The 21,630-nt window shown below is 49.0% G+C and overlaps 1 protein-coding gene across 1 annotated transcript in view; it reads left to right on the top strand.

The window, feature by feature from the left end:
- Positions 1-21,630, top strand: part of INPP5D (inositol polyphosphate-5-phosphatase D) — a 114,237-nt gene that overhangs the window by 25,833 nt on the left and 66,774 nt on the right. Inside the window, exon 3 of the mRNA XM_036997788.2 lies at positions 20,128-20,278. Coding sequence (XP_036853683.2) covers positions 20,128-20,278 — 151 coding nt within the window. The remainder of the gene's footprint in view (positions 1-20,127; positions 20,279-21,630) is intronic.

Genomic DNA, 21,630 nt, shown 5'->3' with positions numbered 1-21,630 from the left:
GTATCCATGAACATCTGCAGTGCCTGCGCCCGGTGAGGCATGCATGCCTCCCCACAGCCCCAACCCTGGGGGTCACGTGGGCCAAGATACTTGTACAGGAAGTTCACTGCAGCATCGCTTCAAATAGGGGACCAAGAAGAACCAGCAAACAACCTACATGTGATTAACAGGGAGCTATGAAATAAATTGTGGTCTGGCTGCTGAAAGACTATAAAATTGTTTCAAAAATTAAGGCAGAGCTGTATATAATAATTTGGAAATAGCTCCAAAATTTAAAAGAAAAAGTTGAAGGATGGTATTACAGTGTGAGAGTTTGGTCTTCTTGGTTCGGATATTCACAGGATTGCACGTACATCAGAGTGACAGGGAATATACCGAAGAAGCTGGTCACAGTGGACCAAGAATGGGGGTCTTGGGGGCCATTAAGGGTTCCCAATGGGAGAAGGCTTCTGCTTTCCAATTTACAGTCCTTGGTACCATTTTAATTTTTTTAAACCATGGCTGAGATATAACTTTTAAAATAAGAATCCTTTTTAAAAAATATTCTACTTCTTTTATTTAAAATTATTATTCCAGGAAATGGGTTCATCTTAGAAACCCTGGGGGAAAGGTTGTTGGAATTTGAAGTTCTAAAGAAAAGTCCTGGAAGAGAGACTGGGAAAAGGAAGGTGGGCGTCAGGTTGAAAGGGGCTTGAACGCCTGCCTGGATAATTTAGAGTCTGTCCTGCAGGCAGCAGGGGGCCATGGAAGGGGTTTTTTGGTTTGTCTTTGTTGTTTTTAGAAAATTGGGGTGAAATTGACCTAACAAAAAATTACCAATTGTATAGTGAACAGTTCCTTGGCATTTAGAGCGTTCACAGTGTTTTACAACCACCATCTCTGTCTAGTTCCTGAACATTTCCAAAATAAAACCCCTTACCTGTATAATAATTTTAAAGTTAGCTTTTGAGAATATTACCTTCTATTCTCTATGCCCCTCTGGGAAAAGAATGTGTTGAATTTTAACCCCTCAATGTAAAAACTGGGTGGTGGGGGTGCCTTGTGTGTGTGTGTGTGTGTGTGAACCTGTCCTTGTGACTTAAAGCCCCGGTGGCAGCAGCCCCTGCTGTGCGGTAGAGACGCGGCCCCCTGGCGGGGAATGCTGGCGCCCAGGCAGGCGCTCTTCGGGGTCGGGTGCAGGGCTGACGGCCCCGGGCAGCACTGCCCTCCGCAGGGGGCGGCGGGTCTGCTCACAGCGGTTGCTCCTGTTTTTCTTCTTTTTCTTTCCTGTTTTTTCTTTTGTTTGTTTTTATTTTCTTTTTCAACCCAAATGAAATATGAATATCTTTTTAAAAGCCCTCAAAGGAAATGAAAGCGCGCCTCCACCATCCCCACAGCCCTCTCTGTGTGGGGGTAACCACTGCCAGTGGTGCTGCATTTGCCATTTTTTTGTGTGCATTTATGTAGAAACACGGGTCTGTAAAGATATGGAGGGTTTTTAAGAAATACATGGGATTCTGCAGCAACTTGCTTTGCTCTGTGCCGTGCCCTCTCCTCCTGGCAATCTCTCTTTGTGACCCATCAGGTCAGTCCACATACCTGGTACTTTCCAACTGTCGTGCCGTACAGTTCACCCGTTTCCGTTTCTCTTGTTTGTTTGTTGTTACTACAAAACGCAAATGCTGCGCCGAGCGAGGTTAGTGTGCGCCTCTGTGCACGTGTGCACGTTTCCTTCAAGGTGACATCGAAGGCCTGATGTTTCTACTGTAGGTACATCCTAATCGCCCTGCCAGAACCTCTTCCCGGTGGTCCTCCCATCTGATGTCGCTTGGTGCCCACTACGTCCCCACATCTCAATAGCAGACATTATCAGGGTCTGTAATTTTCATCCAACAGTGGGTACAATATGCAATCCCAATATTTTATTTTGCATTTCCCTCACTAGAAATGAGAATAAGCATATTTTCATATGTACATTGGCCATTTGTGTTTCTTTTCCTGTGAATCGCCTGTTTATACTCTCAGGGTTTTTTTTCCCCCTTTTCAGAATCTTTCTGTTTAAAAAAGCTCTTCCTATGTTTTGCATATTAATTGTTTGTTTAGGTAAGGTGCCAATATTTTCTCCCAGCCTGTCATTTTTTTAAACTTTGTGTATGGTTCATTTGCCATGTGAAAGTTTACAACTTTCACAGGTCAAATGTTTTCATTTATGGATTTCGGGATCTGTGGCTCACTCCTCTCAGTATTATTTATCCAAGGAAAATATGATTTTTCTCCTAACACTTTTATAGTGAGCTTTTATGTTTAGCTCTTGTTTATTTTTTCATTTGGTGGAAAATAGGGACTATAACCCCATCCTCTGAGTGGATGGCCACACCCTATGTTAAGTGTTCCATTTTTTCCCCATTGACTCACAGTGCCATCTTACCACAGGCTAAATTCCCAGAGTCCTAAGCTCATTTCGGACTCTTCCTTCTGTCCTTCTGACCGGTGGAGCTGGTCTTGCCCTATTTCCATGTTTTCATTACTGTGTGTGTTCCTATCTGGTAGACTAAGTTCCTGCTTATTGTTCTTTTCTTTATTCCTTGGTAGTTTTCATATACTTTCTTTTTCAGGTGAATTTTATAGTCAGCTTGTAAAGTTCCCTCAAAAAACCCACTTTGAAGTTTTATGTCATTACACTGAATGTATAGATTAATTAGAAAAAAACTCATATCCTTATGCTAGAGTCCTATTTGAGAACATGGCGTCTCTTTCCATTTATTCAGATTTTCTTTTATATCTCTTTCACGCTGTCTTTTATATTTTCGCCATATAGTTCTTACATCATCCATTACTGGGTCTGATGTAGTGTTAGTTACCTTGCAAACAGAAGCTGTCTTTTCCATGACATTTTCTGACTGGGTTTTGCTGGAATCTAGACAGTTCTGGTTTTTATAGGGTGCTCTTACCTATCTTTCTGAATTATCTCATGAGTTTTCATTGTTTTTTGGATGTACTTGACCCTTAAACAACATGGGCTTGGACTGCATAGGTCAACATACATGCAGATTTTTTTTCAATAAATGTATTGGAAACTTTTTGGACATTTGCAATAATTTGAAAGAAAGCATTTTCTTTCCTCTAGCTTACATTATTGTAAGAATATGGTATACAATACATATAACAAACATAACTATTCCTATAATCAATAAGGCTTCCAGTCAACAGTAGGCTATAAGTAGTTAAGTTTGGGGAAATCAAAAGTTATACATGGATTTTCGACTGCCCTTAATTCCTGCATTGTTCAAGAGTCAATTGTATTCTGCTGGCTTCGCTAGGTACATAATCATGTTGTTTGCAATGACAGATGTGTCTCTTCTTTTCAATATGACTGATATGGGGAGAGAGGAGTGGTTTGGGTCTGTCTTGTGCTGCTGGGGACCGGGGTTCAGTGATGCAGATCGGAGGTATTCACTGTCTTGCTTCTGATTTCTGACGCTGCTTCTGCTCTGGAACAAGGATGCAAATTCAAGACAAGGAGTAAAAGAGGAGTGTGGTGAGGAGGACCTCAACCAGACAGTGCTCACGCTGGAATGGCAGCCTGGATGCAAAGCTCTGAGTATAGCCAGGTGCCCTGTCCTCAGAAGGGCCTCTCTCTGGCCCAGCCCACTTGCTCTGGGTCATTGAGCTCTGCTTTGACCTGGTTTGGTCTATCACCCTACATATTTGAGGTGCCTCCTAGCCTTTAGGTGGCCACACGCTGGTAAGCCCACCTCTTGGATCCTAACCTGGATCACTGATGTCAGTGAGAGGAAGGACCCGACAGCACCGGAAATCCATCCAGGCTGACACAGTGCACACTCCCCTCTGGCCCATGTTCCTCAGTGTGATTCTCTGCCAATGACCACAATGACTAGCACAGAGTGCTTTATTGAAACCTGTATCTATGTCAGAGATCACAAACTGGTAGCCCCTGTGTTGGACTTAGTGTTCTGTCTACCTGACATATGTTTTTTTAATTACAAACTAGTTAAAAATTCAGAGATTTTTACACTACTCTGAATTTTTAGCTTTCCTTGAAAACTTTGAAGATCTTAGACCTACATTACCCCATGGTAGTGTAACTGTAGCTGAGTGGGAAGCTTCCCCTTTTCAATGAGGCATTTTTCTTTGATGTGCCACAGTCCCCACCTCTCCCTACTGCCGCACTCCCAGCCTGTTCCACTCAGTTACATCACCTGCCTGACCTTTCTAGGCAATAGGGCTGTGATCTCTGTCAAATACAACAAATGATCTAATTCAGTAGGCTAACAAACATACATTGGCCTTCTATGTAAATAAAATGGGAAAAATAAGTTCACCCGACCTGGCCTGTTCCCAGTAAACTGCTGGTTCCTGGGATCACTGCTGCTTTGGCACATCTTACAAACCATGCTTTTAGTAATCAGATCTGGACTCTTACCTGGGATGGACACAAGGCTCAGTACACGAGAAACTATCAAGACCCCATCCACCCATTGTGAAAATCACAGCCCCCTGGCCTGCCCTCGGGTGTCTGGCCCTCCTCTTTGCTCTGAGCTCTCTCACCCAGCGTTCCCTTACTTCCCTGGGATGAGGCTCAGATTTTGTAGAAACAGGGATAGTTGCATTCCCCTTTTCTGTCTGGGCCTCGGGAGCCTTTCTCAGTCCCTCGGAGCAGCAGGAGCCTGCAAACGGTGGCTTCGGTCTCCTCTGCAGGGCACAGTGTTGGCCCCGAGCTGCCTCTCCACTCCTGTCTTCCTAAACCGAACCTATTCCTGCCACAGGTCTGGCTGAGCCCTGCTGGCCTCGTTTCTCACTACATCTTGCCACCAGAACACTTTGCTATTGTCCCTTCTCAGCTTCCTGTAGTTTCAGACACTCCCACCTCCCCCAAGGAAAAAGGCGTTTTTCCACACTGAACAGTGATCCCCCTCTGCATTCCCCCCAACAAGTCATCAACCATCTTGCATCAATGGTACTTCTTCCTGACCTAGTGTTTCCCCAGACACTGGGGCGGGCAGGGGGCGGGGGGGCGGCATGGGGGAGGGAAGGCAGTGTGCACGTGAGACGAGACCTCTGAGAATCGCAGGCGGGATTTTGCCATGGAGGCAAACGTCCCTGGGCCCCACACACTGGCAGACATCTGATGAGCTCACCAGGGAAGAAAACATGGCCCCAGCTGGCAGCGTTTGCTGATGTCTGCGGCGTGAATATTTGCACCGTGGCCCCCTTCATAGTGGCCACATTTAACAAGCAGCTTGTGGAGTTCTGGAGTATTTGGGTTTTGAGCCAGTACAAGTTTAATACCCAGGCCTCCTGCTGCCCTAGTTAGATCTGACGTGCCTGTGGGACAGCAGACGTCTTTACGAGGGACTCCTGGAACTTGTTAGGGGTCAGTTAATCATTGGTCACTTCTGGTCATTATTAATTATCAATCACAATTAATAATCATGTCTGCTTTACTCAGAGCCCTTTTAATCTTGAAGCCCTTACGTAAGTTAACTTTAATTCAGTTTTACCCATTCCTTTTTATCACATTTGGGTAAGATATTTTTTTTCTACCTGACTCTTCTACTTAATTTTCCACTCCTCTGAGCTTCAGTTTACCCATCTGAAAAACAGGAGTTGACAATGTATTAGCATATTCCACACATAGCAGGCTATCCATCATGACGATGCCTTTTACAGGCCAAGAGCATGCCCTCCACCTCTATCTGTTCAGTTAAACACCTGGCCAACTAGATCTTAGACTCTTTACTCATGGACAAGGAATTGGCTTAGCCTTAGAGACTATATTCCACACTCTGGGTCACACAACTACTTGGTGATGGAGTTAAGATTTGAATTTGTGCTGACATGGTGTTTTAAAAAATTAGTTGCAAGTATTACACAATCTGAGATTTCATCTAAGAATCTGGATTTTTACCTTGCCTCAAATATTCTGACATCCTGGCAACTCCAGGCCTGTATTACCCCACGGGGATGTAACTGGAGCTAAGTGACATCTGATCCCTTAAACGGACGTCTCTCCAGTGTGTCACACGGTGCCGGCAGTCTCCCACCCTGCCTGCTCCACTCACGCTTCAGATTCTGTGATTTTACTTACGGGCCACACTGCTTTCTGACTAAACGTTACTTCCCCTTGCCCTTCCTTCCTCCCCAGCTGACCAAGGAAGAAACTGAGACACAGAAGATTTGGTAGTTAATTTGGGTAAAATCAGGAAGGCCAAAACAGGGCCAACGACCATCTTTGGCAGCCAGGCTACAGGATCAAAGCGCAGCACATTCTCACCGTAGAGCAACGCCTTACCGTCTGTTTCAATCCCTCGCACCCTCATACTGCTTTGTATAACCTCCTTTTATTGGCAGCCATCTGAGTGGGTGTCCTTTTATTCTTACAAAATGTGTATTGTTGTTTCATGTGCATGCATTTTTACTTTACTGAAGTGATATCATAGCTTTCATTCAGTTTTCTACTTTCTTCCCCAAAGGATCTCTCTCAGTTCCTTTCATGTTGGCACATGCACACCAAGTCTGTGCTTCTGTCTGCTTCGTGACACCCCAAGTTTCCTCCACCACACTTTACCTGTCCATCTCCCAGGGACGGGCTCCCAGTTTCCCTACACATCTCTGCCACCACACACAGACATGTGATGATGGTCCATATAGGTGGCCCAATGTCAGTGCTAAGCACATGCTCAAGGGCAAGATTGTGGGGTCACAGGATATACACATATTTAATCTGTCTAAACTGTGTCTGATTGTTCTCCAGATGGTGGCCCAATGTCAGTGTTAAGCACATGTAATCTGTCTAAACTGTGTCTAACTGTTCTCCAGAACAGCTGCACTCATCTACCTTGCTGGGATTCTTTACATAACACTGATATTAAGGGAGAAATGGAGAGAGAGAGGGCTTTCAAATATATAATATCCTTTAGTAAATAAGGTCCTTTGGGTGGAGTTCAAAACAGGCTTGCCTCACACCAAAGGTACCAGACACAGGTAGAGAATTGGTGTTCAGCAAATTTTTGGAGTCCAGGAGCACAGAACTTAGAATAAAGGACCTGATACCTGGGCTTGGGGCTGCTACTTATAGTGCAAGTCATTTGGCCTTTCTGAGCCTTAGTTTCTTCATCTGTAAAATGGGAAGACCGACAGAAATGGATGGAAGGTTGTTTGGGTACTCAAAGCATATTCATCCTTTCATTCATTCACCTTCAACACTGAGATTAAATATGTGATGCATTTTGTCACCTAAATGCTGAGCTTCAGAGTGTGTCCAGTGTCATTTACAGCATTCCAAATCCCCTCTAGCTGGCTCAGGGCCAGCTCTGGGTTTTCAACTATTCTGTGCAAAAGGTGAGGAAGGGTGTGTTCTGATTGTGTGCTGAGCCCAGGCAGCGGGAGGAGCAGAGAGGGGAGGTAGTGGTCCCCATGTGCAGCCATCTTTGGGGGGGGGAAGAGGAAGCTAAGGGCTTCAAGTCTGATCAATTACTCCCTAAAGTAGGGGTCCAAATCCTTTGCTGTTGGTCAGGGGCTGAGGTGGAGGGCTGAAGATGAATCCTTAGATCAACTGTTGAGAGAGGACTCAAGATAGACAAGAAAAAGGGTTGGTTGGGGAGTGACCATTATACGTCAAGTTTTTCCAGAAGCAGACCCTCAGCTTCCATGCCAGTAATTCACTAAAGAAAGGCTCCCAGGAGAAACCCCTTGGGGGAGTGAGTTATGCAGAACAGAGAAGGGAGAAGCTGGGCAGAGGTGCAAATTCAGGGGAAGTGTAAGAACCAGCCTGACCCCACCAGGAGCTCTGGAGTGTGAATGACACCCCAGGGTGTGCCCCGTATAGGGGCCAAGAGCTGGGCTCTTGGCTGGGCACCTGTTGACCGTCCAACTTCTTAGTTTCTCCTGAATCTCCACGGGAGTGAGGCAGCTCCAGTGCCCATGGGGAATAATGGCCTCGTAGGTTCGAGAAGACTTAGCAGCAAAGCCCAGATCCCCAGAAGAGAGTGGGGTGGGAGCGCAGAGTAGTGAAGGGATCTTGGGGGAACTGGGCAGGGCACCAACAGCGTGCCATGTGAGGCCCTAGCTGTGATTGGAATCCACAATTTATGTTAATGCCAGTACCTTTCACTCCAGCCTGGCATGATGTTTCCCTCTTTGGCCGCCTGCCCTCCACCCTTTGCTTTTCAGCTAAAGTGTCGCTGCTTTGACAGATAGGTCCCCAATCCACCAGCCAAGTCCCCATGAAAAACCCACCTGAGGCTCTGTCTTCTCCCCACAGCCTCTGCACCTTATCAGTATTTAGTTAACTGTTTACTGTACCATGCCTCATTTCTTTGCTAGACTGTGGGCAAGGCCTGAGTTGTGCTGGTCCATGGCCAAGCCCTGGCTGGGCACATGGTAAGAAGTCAGTAAACGTGTGTGGGCTGTCTGCTGGTTTGATGAGCTGTCTGACTCTGGCTTATTCCAGCCCTGCTCAGGAGCAGAGGGTGGACCGGGGTGCTGACCCTGGGCAATGGCTCAGACAGGAGGGGCTGCAGAAATGCTGTGGAGACAAGGGTGGCCATAGTAGGTTTGTCAGGAAGACAGAGGAGCCCCGAGGGGCCAGGAGGCCTGCACAGAGAATGAGCCGGAAGGATGGTGGCCTCTGGGGGGCTGGAGGGCAGCTGTGGTGGGAATGAGCATGTAGAGCGTGAAGATTTGTCCCTTGTGGTAGATCCTGGTGATAAAACAAGTTGTGTGACACTGGACAAGTTACCTAGTCTCTTGGAGTGTCAGCTACCTTGTGGGTAAGTGGAGATAATTATGTCTTGAAATTTCGATGAAAGGAAGACTCTCAGGAAAAGGTCATTCTTTCCTCCAAGTTTGTATTTGTTAGTGTTTGCTGCATAACAAACACTCAAACATTTCAGCAGTTTATACCAACAAACGTCTCTTCCTCTCCTGGGTCTGCAAATTGGCTGCGGCTGGCTGATCTAGGCTGGGCTCTCCTGGACTCAGTGGGACCAGCTGGAGTCCAGGTTTCTGGTCATGCTGGGTCTGCTCCTCATGTCTTTCTTCTTGGCCCACACTGAAGGGCCAGAGGCTCCGTGGGGCATCTCTTCTCATGGCAGTTTGCAGGGTTCTAGGAGAGGGAAGCAGAAATCCACAATGCCCAGTAAGTCCTGAGCTCGGAACTGCACTTTTGTCCCCGTTACATTTGTCAAAGCAAATCACGTAACCAAGCCCAACATCAGTGAACCAAAGAAGTAAATTCTTCACATTCTAGTGCAAGATATTGCAAGGCGCCATGATGAAGGGTGTGGCTGCAAAATCCTACAGCAGGGAAGGGCCAGCCCTCCTCCCTCATCACTGGGGCCTTTGTGAGAGCTCTTGGAGGAAGCACAAACCTTTTCCAGAGTCACCTGGCAACCTTGCTGGGGTGCTGGGTGTAGTTGTCAACTGTGATGACTTATAAGGGACCCATCCTCTCCCAGGGGTCTGAGATCCCCAGATGGGACTCCAGTGTCCAAATACCCAGAGCACATGCTGGCAGACAGCGCCTTGTCATCCCCAGGCCCTGGCTCCGGCTGTGGTGACAGCATCAGAGACCTCAGACATGCATCTCACAGCTGTCATTTCTCTACCAGCCAGTGGTGTCAACTCCCCAGTCCTCCAGCCCCTTTGATGTGAGAGGTTCAAAGCACTTTGTAAGACGCCTGAGTCTGTGAGGAGAGCAGGGCGCCCACTCCCTCTGCACAGATATCAGAAAGTGAAAGGCAGAGGTTTGGGGCCTTATGATCTCAACATCCCAGTGGGGATCCCAGCTTACAGGCAGTACGGCTGAGCAAGCCTCGGAGGGCCCGGGTCTGGGGGCTGACTTGGATCCTGGGCCCCCCAGAGGGAGTGTGCACTTGGCAGGGCTGCTGGGCTCTTTGGGGGCCCAGCCTGGGGGGGGGAGCTGGGGGGGAGTTGCTGCAGGAAGCAAGGACTGGGAAGTGGAGAGGTGGGGAAGTACAAGCCCGGGGAAGGGGCCTGGGTTGAGAAGTGGGGGCGTTGGCTCTGAGAATAAGGGAGGGCTGTGGATTTAGAAGTGAGCACAGACTGGCGGGTGAGCAGAGTGCGTGCCAAGCCGTTCCGGGAAGTCTGCCCGAGGAAAGGAAGAGAAAGCGGAGGATCCCACTCCAGAAAGTGGGGGGCGGTTGAACGAGGTAGATGGGAGACCTCAGCCTGCAGGCAGGGCACAGACAGAGCCCACCCACCAGTGCCAGCCCACTGGCCTGGGCTGAAAGGGTGCCCGCCAGGGAGCTGGGATGAGCGTGGTGTGAGCTGGGAGTGGTGATGTCCCACTGCCTGCAGCTGGTTGGCGGGGCGGGGCGGGTTGGGCAGCTTCCACCTCCTTCCTTTGAGCTCCATGCCCCCTCCCAGAGCTGCCACCTCACTCCCTTCTGCACATGTGAGACTCTGAGTGAGCCTGGCATTGGCTTTCATGCTTTCCAAGCCCTCAGACACGTGGTTTTGAGGACCCCGCCACGGGGTCACCAGTGGAGGCAGGATCGTGCCAAAGGCGGGCCTCCCCCGCCCCCGCCCCTTATGGCCCCCCATACAGCGCTGGGGCAGGCCTGCCGCCACCCAGAAGCCCAGTTTCTCCCACATGCCAGGTTTTACACCACCAACCCACCCACTGAGCCGCTGGTTTGAGTGCTGGAGAATCTCCAACCACCTGGTTCTACCCTGAGCTGGCAGCCCTCAGTGTCTGGTACCCTTCCTCCTGTCTCACTAGGAAGTCCATAGATCTCCACCCACCTCTTCCCATCCTCTTCTTTATCTTGAAAATGTCTGTGACCGCCCCCCCCCAGGCAAGTTGCTCAAGCTCTCTGAGGCTCCTATGTCCTCATCTGTAAAATGGATCGATGGCACCCACCTGTGATAGTAGATATACTATACATTAAATAACATACTTAACACACCTGGTCCAGTTCCATTTCTTCCTTTTGGGGGTGGAGGGCCTCACCTGGGAAGAGCCAGAGAGGTTCCAGGAGACACCCCCCCACTCCCCGCAACTCCTGGCACAGGACACGCACAGAACTGCTCCTGCCACCGTGAACTGTCTTCTGTTCCGAGGGGCTGATGCCCGGGTCTGTTCACTATCTCAAAACAGGGCCTGAGGAAAAGTGGAAGAGCCCCCGCTCCCCTGGACCTGAGAGAGGCCCACACTACCCCTTTTGCCCCCTCCAAGCACCATTCACAGCTCACAGCCTCCGAAGCCCTGTGAACCCACAACCCCAGGCCGCTCAGGAGGCCTCGCAGCTGCAGCTCCCCCAGCCTGACTGCCAGAAAGGGGCCCCCTCCTGAGGCCCCCGGGGGAAGTGCTGACACAGCCTGGAGGGTGCCTCCCGGGGCCGCCGCCACCACTGAGCGCTGTCCCTTGGCTCCAGCAGCTGCTGCTCCTGCAGGGCTGTGGTGAAGCAGCTCTGGGCTGGCCCTGTGTACCCCAAGAACACCAGGGACCCTGTCCCTGCCTCCCTGCACTCGTGCTGCGTGACTCTCTCTGACTGTCTTACTGTTCTCGGCATGTTAGTATGTTGTCTCAGCACCAAAGATGTCTCCAACATGTAGTTTTTGTCCTGAAACCTCCAGAGGTATATAGACTAGATATGTTTTATACAATTTAAAAAATCAGACGCTTTTAGACAAGATGATTTTTAAACCCCTTTCCCTGTGTGTAGGCATGAGTGTGCATGTGCGTATTAATTAAGTGAGCTAGGTTACATTAGCTAATTAAGAAAAACTTTATAATTACCATGTATAGCTCAAAAAAGTGTCTACATGTAACCACCATCCAGATTAAGATTAGATCATTTCCAATCCAATTGTCTTTTTCCATTTTACTTTTTATTCTGTGAATAATTTTAGACTTATAGAGAAATTTCAAGAATAGTACAAAGAAACTCTTCGCCCACTTTCTGCAATCAATATTTTGGCATATTAAGTTTCTTGTCCTCTTACTGTTACTGGTGTCATCGTCGTCGTTATTTGGGTAGGAAGTTGTTAACAGTGCCTCACCATCCCTAAATATTTCAGTGTGTTTTTCCTGACGATAATGATAAGTACTCTCTCCTCTATAACCACAGCTCAACCATCAAACTCAGGAAGATAACATTGACAAAATATCATCTTCTAATGCTTAAACCCCCAATTCAAATTTCTCCAATTGACTTAATTCCATTGATTGTAATATATAAATACTATAAGTGGATAAATATATATATGTGAAGGGGATTGAGGGGTATTATGTTTAGTACACATGGTGTGGGGGATCACAGGGAGAACATTGTAGCACAGAGAAGGCACACAGTGGGTCTGTGGCATCTTATTACACTGATGGACAGTGACTGCATTGGGGTATGAGTGGAGACTTGATAATATGGGTAAATGTAGTAACCACATTGTTTTATCATGTGAAACCTTCATAAGAGTGTATACCAATCATACCTTAGTAAAAAATTAAAAAATATATATATATGTGTGTGTGTGTGTGTGTGTGTGTGTGTATACAGGCATATTTGCATATACAAGCATACCCCAGTTCAGTTCTGATCGCCACAATAAAGCAAATATCGCAATAAAGCGAGTCAAATGAATTTTCAGTTTTCCAGTGCATATGAAAGTTATGCATACCTTATATAGGTTATGAAGTGTGAAATAGCATTATGTCTGAAAAACTAATGAACATACCTTAATTAAAAAATACCTTATTGCTAAAAAAATATGCTACCACCATCTGAGCTTCGAGGGAGTCAAACTTTTTTTTGCTGGGGGCGGGCCTTGCCTCTATGTCAATGGCTGCTGGATGGTTGCTGAAGGCTGGGGTGGCTGTGGCCATTTCTTAAAATAAAGCAACAGTGAAGTTGGCCACATTGACTGACTCTCCCTTCAGACGCTGGCAGCAATTTACCCACAATAGAACTTTAATAGTTGGAGTCAGTCCTCCCAGACCCTGCAGCCGCTTTACCAACTAGGTCTGTGTAATATATGAATCCTCCGTCGTCATTTCAACAGTCTTCACAGCAGCTTCACCGGGAGTAGATTCCATCCTAAGAAACCACTTTTTTTGCTTTTTCATAAGAAGTCGCTCCTCTTCTGTTCAAGTTTGAGTGTGAGGTGCGGCAATCCGGGCGTAGCTTCAGGCTCCACTCCTAATTCTGATTCTGGTTCTAATTTCAATTCTAATTCTAGTTCTCTTGCTGTTTCTACATCTGCAGTAACTTCCTCCACTGAAACCTTGAACCCCTCAAGGTCATCCACGAGGGTTAGAAGGAATCAATTTCTTCCAAACTCCTGTTAATGTCAACGTTTTGACCTCTTCCTATGCATCACAGATGTTCCCACTGGCATCTGGAATGATGGATCCTTCCCAGAAAGTTTTCAATTCACCTTGCTCAGATCCATCAGAGGAGTCACTATCTATGGCAGCTACAGCCTTAGAAAATGTATTTCTTAAAGAATAAGACTTGAAAGTCAGAATTACTTCCTGATCCAAGGGCTGCAGATTGGATATTGTGTTAGCAGCCATGCAAACATTACATTAGTAACATCAAAGATCACTCGTCACCGATTACCATAACAAATACAATGATAATGGAGAATTTGAAATATTGCAAGAATTACCAAAATATGACACAGAGACATAAGTGATCAAAGGCTGTTGAGAAAATGCCATCCACAGACTTGATTGACGCAGGGCTGCCACAAACCTTTAATTTGTTAAAAACAAAAAACAAAAAAACGTAGTATCTGTGAAGAGCAGTAAAGCAAGGTGAAATAAAATGAGGTAAGCCTATATATGTATAATCTCCCCTCTGGACCAAGGTGCACAGATCGCGTGTTAACATGTAATTATCACATCCCTTTAGTGCCCTTGAGCTAGGCAAAGTCCTTGTCTTTTATGACCTTGGTATTTTTTAAGAGATTTAGCTAGTAATTTTAGACTGTCCCTCAGTATGGAGTTTTCCAGTGTTTCCAGGTGCTCCATTTAGGCAGGAGAATCAAAAGTGCCTGTTATGTTCTCTGCATACCCCTGTCAGGAGATACACAATGTCACTTTGTCCTTTTTCTGGCAAACTTACTTTGTCACTTAGTTAAGATGGTGTCTGCCAGTTTTTCTCATTGTAAAACTACTGTTTTTCCCTTTAAAATTAACTACTTTGTGGGCAGATCCTTTACTTTGAGACCATCTAGACATCCTGTTCCTCAAAGGCTCACCCACTAGCTTTTAGCCTGAATCAGTTGTTACCCTGGTGGTTGCCAAACACTATTTCCATCATCCCTTTGACAGTTATTAATTGGCATCTTTTATTTACATCAGAAGAGACTCATGAATTCCTGTTTTATTCAATGAATTAAAATTATTTTATCATTCATTGTGATGCTCAGATCGTGCCAGATGGTTCTTTCCACTGCCCCTTCAGTTGTCTCCTGGCGCCTGGAGCGTTTTGAACATTTCCTTACTTTCCGGAGCAGCAGATCCTCCAGGCCCACCTCACACGTTTCCTGCACCAGCCCTGGATCAATCTGCTCTCCAAGAAGCCTGCTCCTTTTTAGTGGAGGGTGGGATGTAGCAGCCAAGACCTGAGTTCTAGGGGTGCTGGAGTTGCAACCGTGATTTCGTTGCTTCTAGGTCCTCTAAGAAGACAGAGCTGGGAAACGTGTGTGCATTCACATCACTCACGCTTGTATCTGTAATTACCTACACGCAGTGCAAACCCTGACTTCCCCGTCCAGTCTGACACTGCAGAGCTCATTCCAGCCCAACTCCTTCCTCTGGCAGTGAGAAGCCTAGCCCCCATTTCTCCGCACCTGTCATCATTTGCTTGTTGGCCTGTGTGTGGCCAGCCTCTGGCGTTGCTGCCCCTGGGTCCTGGCTGGCCAGCTTCTAAGGCCCTGACCACGTCCTTGCCCAGCTGCACCCTCAGTCTGCTGACTCCCTCCTCAGCCCCAGCCCAAAAGCCCCACTGGCACTGGCCTCTTTAAAGGAGGTGCAAGGAAAAGAAGCCCTTTAAATATGTTTTAAAGAAAAGTGGAAGAGGAAGAGCCGATTGGCTTTTAAGGAAACACATCCTGGATCATTCTAGGCTATTTATTCAGCAGGAGAGGGGTTGCTGAATCTGAAGTCGGCCTCTAGAGCCTTTGCAAACCTGCCCCTGCCTCCTGGCTCCCCGCTGCCCACCCCTGGGGGTTCCAGCGCGGCTCATCCTGGCCCCTGGGCTCCACTCCTCTCCAGTTCGAGCCCCAAAGCCCCCAGCTTTACTCTGGCCTCACACAAAAGCCAAAGTGATATTTTCAAAAACGTAAATCCGACCAAGTCACACATACATACACACTTTTAAATGCCGTTACTGGTTCCAAATCACCCTTAGAACAAAACCCAAACCCTGCAGATCCCAAAAGGCCCGAGAGACCAAGAGACTGAGGAGCTGGTCCCTTTGCTTCTCTCTTCTTTGCCCAAGTTGGGGGTCTGCGATTCTTAGGAACAGGGTTTGGGAGAGAAGGTGGCTCAGGATTAGAGAACAGTCCCGAGGGGAGAAGGGAAACCAAGGGAAACATTTCAGAGGTGAGGACGGAAGGTGGTGGGTCCCCGCCACCGTGAGAGGTGCACAGGGCAGTGGCCTCCACCAGTCCGTGAGTGGAGGAGACACTGCTGGGCCTCAGTGGCCTCGGAGCCCCGGAGGCAAACGGGAGGTGATGCTCCGGACCACAGAGGCTGGGCCGGGACAGCCGAGTTCCACAGCACCCCACTCAGCCCCACTGGCGCCGCACCTTGGCGGCTGTGTGCGGGTCCTGCAACCAGGGCTGAATCCCTCTCTGCCCCCACCGCCACCTTGAGGCCTCCAACACCTTTCCGACCTCCATGGGAAAAGAAAAATAATAGTGACCCCAGACACCCCATGTCCCTCCCTGCCATTCTCTTCACAGCAGCCAAATAGGATTGTCACTGCTTACAAAGCCTTTCTAGTGACTTTCTCACTGGACTTAAAAGAAAGGCTTTGCTGTGATGGGAGAATGAGCAGGTTTGGGGCTTTTTCCACTGCTTAATAAACTTCCCATCATTTGTAAAACTCCCAGCATGATAGTATATGCTTTTGAATTTAAAACAAAGGCTGGGCAGCCCTTGAGGCGGGTGTGCCATGTAGCAGCAAGGCGGCTTCCTGGCGCCCCGGAGCTCTGCTCGGCTCCCAGTGCTGGCTGGCTTCCTCCTGGGTGCCTGGCCCACTTTCAGTTCCCTGTTTGGAGACCCCAGACGGTGCTGAAGTTAAAATTACCCCCTGGGAAAGTTCAGCCTGTCCAGGCCTCTGGCTTCCGTGCCTGGCTCATCCCCCCCCCTCTGGAGGCTCTCTGAAAGTCACAGCCAGAGAACTGTTTGTGGAAACATTACTTAGAGTTCCCAACTCACTGGACGTTCAGCTGCCTTCTGTTTTAAAGCCCTGGTGGTGGTTTCTTCCTGAACCCTGGGGCTGGGAGTGGCCCTCTTCCCTTGCTCTGAACCTTCCCCAGGAGCACTGGACCTGCAAGGCCCAGGCTGGCATCCACACCTCTTTCCTCTACAGCTTTTCAACTGTGAGGTCCATGTTATGCACTAGACTGTCTCTCAAAAACAGTAGTGGGACCTGTCATTACCCCCGAAGGGGCTTGGGGGACTACATGAGGCTAAGCCAAGCAAGGCCCCTTCCCTTCAAAGACAGATAAGCTGGTGGGGGGGCGCCGATGGGCTTACCGGGCAGCTGTCAGTAGGGGCTTGGTAGAAATGATGGTGAAAAGAGCCAAGAACTTTCCACAGACCTGGAGATTTTAATGACAGGTAGGAGAAGAGAGAGAAATTTGGTTTCACAACCTGAACTAACCTCTGCCACGTCTTTTTACAGCTTGACTTTTGGTGACGAATGTTAAGTTCTTGTCCATTCTGTCAACGACACAAATTCCAAGGGTGTATCTGCTCTGTGTCCCACACTTTTTAAGTCAACAATCTGACTTAACACAGGGAATGATCCTCTTTGCTTTTTCAAAATCAAGCTGTCTTGTGCTCTAGAGACAAAGAATTCCTTCCTGCAGGTGGGTGCTGCCACAGAGCAGAAACCCAGTTATCCTTGGGCGCTGTGCTGGGAAGTGTCTATAACCATGTGGGGCTCACGGTCACAGCCCATGGCTAATGTGGGGCTTCAGGGATTCCTTCTCTGTTTTAAAATGACTTGGTAAAATCTCTTCAGGAAGGCAGTGACTGAGGAATGAGAAACAAAATCTGGAGGCCTCAACTATTAAGGATTTTTGTTGGCCACCCTTGCCCCGAACTGTGGCCGCCCTGTCCTGCTGTGGGCCCTGCCGTTGCCTGCAGAACCCACAGGCTTGCTTTCCCATTGCTTCCAGGGCGCCTGGTCACCCACCTGAGGTACTGAGGGTCTCCCGTACCCGGCTTCCAGTTGGGTTGGTGGAGGGGAGGCACGGCCAGCGAAGGGAGGTAGGTGGTGAGGCTGCAGCACGGACGGCCACCCTCTCAGGGTTGTGCACCTGCCCTCCACTGCAGCTGGAGCTGCTACTGTGAAGAGTCCAAGAGGTCGCGGCAAGTCTGGTCAGCAGCGTTCAGCACATGCGACTGCCCCCCAGGTTCCCCATCCCACCTCCCACCTCACTGAACCTGTAGGGATTAGAGGTCCTGTTCCTGTAATTTGTGACCTCTGCATGCTTAGACACAGCATATTTCATTAATTCTAAGATGCTTATTTTTTTCACATCTCTGAAATCGAATGTGTCCACAGTTGATGGTGTATCGTGGTTGAGGCTTTAATTCTCAGCAGGACCTAAAACACCGTGTCCTGGCATCGCTCTGTCTAAAATTCCCATGACTGATGTTCTCTCTCAAATATGTGTTCCCCAGACATCCTGCAGCTGAGAAACCTTTTCCAGACTCACACGTGAGTTGTTTCACTTAGACTTTCTTTGACATTTCTGTATCCTTTTTTCATATGCCTAATGGCTTGTCATCCATTAGCTGTAAATTCATTGACAGGATAACACTTACCATGACTGCTTTAACTGAATTGAGTTCGTCGCTCTTGTGTCACATCAAAGTATTTTTGTTACCCTGCTCACTTTTGGTTTTGAACCTGTTCAAATTTTTAGAAGGCCTGGCTGCTGCTGCTCAGATATTTCTGGTTTAGTAATGCTTGAAAGAGGTTTCTTAGCATGGGGTTTTATAAAAACAAGGGAATTTATTGAAAAGAACTGAAAACCTCTTTCTTTAAACTCTCTACAAATTTACTAAATAGCTGCAGCCACACACTCAGACACAAGTACCCTCGTGTGCCAGTCTATACATGTGTGCAGTGCATGTGCACACACAAATACACATGGTGACAGAGACAGAGACAGAGACAGAGACAAAGAGAGACAGAGAGACTGGGTGGAGAGCCCTAAGTCAAGGTGAAAGTCAGGGTGGATCTGGCTGAAGGCAAGGGCACCCTCACTATGTTTGGGGTTAACCAACAAGAACAAGAGGGGACAGGTCTGTTCCCAGGGGTCAGAATCTGCCCCAGTCTGGGCCATCCTGCCTCATCTGCCCTCCAAATCTCACTTACATGTAGCCCAAGACCTGGGGCCCACACACCGTCCCCAGCCCCCCGAGTCACCCCTAACCATGCTGGACCAGTAGGAACCTGACCTGGAGGTGAGCGAGTCCAGACCCCACTTAGTCACCAACCTGAACTGGCTTTCTAGTCCCCACCCTACTTTCCTATTGGCCTCCTTTGCCATCTGCAGTGGGTCCCAGTTCCTTCAGCAAGAAGGCAGCTGGCAGCCCCCAAGGGAGCAGCTGGACCCCCTGACTGCCAACTCCAAGGATGGCACCTTCTCAAAACATTTTAAAATTACCTGACTGTCACTGACTGGTTGGTTGTTTGGATAATGGGCTTGAATCACAGGCACTTAGTGCTAGGACCAGGGGTGCTGTACCCCTGTGAGGCCAGGGAAGCCCCACCCAGAGGGGGTGCCTCTTTGGGGCTCCTCCCCATACCCACAAATGGCCTGATCCCTGCTCCTCCCTGGAGCCCGGCTACGTCTTCCTCCTCCACCTGGCCGCAGCCCGGCTCCGCATCTTCCTGGCTGGGTCAGGAGCGCCCTGCTTCACACGGCCCACCTTTGCCGTCGGTGACAGAGGGAAGGGGAAGTCCAGGATGCCTCTTGGTTTCTGGTGTGGCCAGTGGGAAGTGACAGTGCCATTCGTTGAGACAGGGAGCACGGAGGAGAGGCAGAGAGGGAGACTGGACGGGGAGGGTGGGGAGGGTGGACAGGACATCGGGATGTGCTGGGAACAGAACACTCGGACAGAGCACCGATGAGAACGAACCTCAGCCTCCCTTCGGCTTGCACTTCTCCCTACCTGCCCTGCAGCCCCTTAGGGGTAGCCCACGGGGGTGGAGCCTCGGCCGGAACTCAGGAGGGCGGGGCCTCGGGAGTGGGGCTGGCCGTCCAGGGACCTCCCAGAATTTCCTGCGTGAGCCACACGACAATTTGAACAGTCCAGCAGCAGAATCATAGGCAGGCTTCGCTCTCATCAGCAACAGCAATACAAATCAGGAAAGAATTTTGTGCTGTGTCACTGTTTTCTGAGTTTTAATAAAACAACTACACAAATGAAAAAAATTAAAAGCAAAACGGTTGCTAGAATAGATCTTACGGTGTTTAAAAATAAATTATCTTGGAGGGGCATGAAATAAAAAAACAACTGCCCCCAACCTACACTGTCGAAAAAAAGTCTCCCGGAGTTGTGGGACTACAGATAATTTCTTTTGTAAAAATTCTGTCCTAATTTTGCCATAATGAACATTTATTGCTTGTATAGCAAAACACTTTTTGAAATAAAAGTTTTAAAACACTGAAAGAAAAAGAACCTTTAGAGCTGGCCTATTTGTGTCTTTTGCAGACTGGCTGCCGGGAGCTGCTGGTTTACAGGATGTGAGGACGTGGGTGTGATGGGCAGACACTGTGGAGGTGTCCAGGGCTTTTTCTGGATCCCGGTCACTCCCTCGGCCTGTCGGCCCCTTCTGCAGGTGGCCTTTGTGGCCGGCTGATGTCCCGGCCAGTTCAAATTGCTTCTGTTTGGGGTTCTGTTCTCAGGCATCCGAAGGTGTCCCCGTGAGGTTCTTCACTAAGCTGGACCAGCTCATCGAGTTTTACAAGAAAGAAAACATGGGTCTGGTGACCCACCTGCAGTATCCCGTGCCCCTTGAGGAGGAGGATGCAGGTGATGAGCCGGAGGAGGAGACAGGTAGGAAGGGACGAAGGGGAGGGCAGCAGACCAGCGGCTGCCTTGGGCCGAGAGGTGCCTTTGGGACCCTAACCTCCAAGCACCGTGGTGAAGTCCCGGGGTGTTTCTTTCCAAGTGCTTGATAGGAAGTGGGCCCAGCTATCAAAGGGAGAGAGTGTGACATGGTGGTTAAGGACAAGCCAGGAACACAGGCTCTGGGGTCAGACAGACCTGGGTTGAACTTCCTGCTCCCCAGCTTCTTAGCTGTGTGACCTTGGGTAAATTACTTAACCTCTCCAACCACAAACTTCTCTTAAAGAGACAGTAAAAATATATGTCCCTCTCAGGGTGTCATCAGATGAGGCAATGTATATAGAGTCCAAGCCTAGTATACAGTAAGTGCTCAATGAATGCAGCTACCATCCTCATCAAAATAACAAGCTGCATTTCACTGTGAAGAGAATGAAGGCGTAAATCTTGGCCCCTAACTGGGTCTTCTATCAGAAAGTACAGCCCCTAAGCAGCGGTGAGAGTCAGGCCCGCCCTTTGAGTGGTGGAGGGACACAGGCCTGTCCCATAGCTCTCCTGGGTGGCACCCTTCTCTTCCCCTCAAAAGTTCCTTTCCTAGAAGAAAACCCCAAGACGTGTAACTCAGCCCCTTACGTGGCCAGGGCACCTCCTAGATCCTAAGGCCTGGAACAGCTGGGCCCCCGAGGCCACCCGAGGAGAGGCAGATTAGAGCCATCACGGAGACCCTGGCCCAGCTCCTGGCCCGGCCCCACAGGCTGTGGCCAGCTCTGCCAAGCGCCCATTCCATCCGGTCCCATGGGCAGGCTCGTGGGCCACCCTCCCACCACCTTCCTGGGGGTGCGCTTTGGGTGGCTGGAGACCGCAGCACTGCCTCATCAGAGGGGGTTCTCTGAAGAGCGGCCTCCCTGGTCCTGAGGAGAAGGTGAGGACCAGGCAGTGTTTCAAAAGGATCGTCTTGGAGCCCAAGAGGGGCCCAGGCAGGCCATGGAGTAAGAGGCGCCCTCGCCTGTGAAGTAACCACGTGTGCATCCAGGGTAACTCACCAGCGCTGCGATGGCCACATGTCACCCAGCAGTCCCCAGGCACCCGGGCCTGGGCCTTGACGCTGAGAAGTCGTCCTGTAGAAACACTCTCCACATTGCAACATCCTCACTTCCCTCTCCCCCACACCCAGCTTTTCTGCCCCTCTAGGGGTGCTTATCTAGAGAAAGACCCCAACACCTTCTGTAAGGTCTGGAAAGAGAAACACAGTCTCATGACTGCTGGCTTCCCTTCCCCAAAGGAGGCCTAGCTGTCAGCTTGAAACAGACATTGGGGGCGTGACCTTTGCCCCCCAAGTCCAA

This window comes from Manis javanica, chromosome 12 (assembly GCF_040802235.1).
Source record: "Manis javanica isolate MJ-LG chromosome 12, MJ_LKY, whole genome shotgun sequence".
Taxonomy (NCBI): Eukaryota; Metazoa; Chordata; class Mammalia; order Pholidota; family Manidae; genus Manis; species Manis javanica.
The sequence above is the reverse complement of the archived record's forward strand: the minus strand, read 5'-3'. Positions and strand labels throughout refer to the sequence as shown.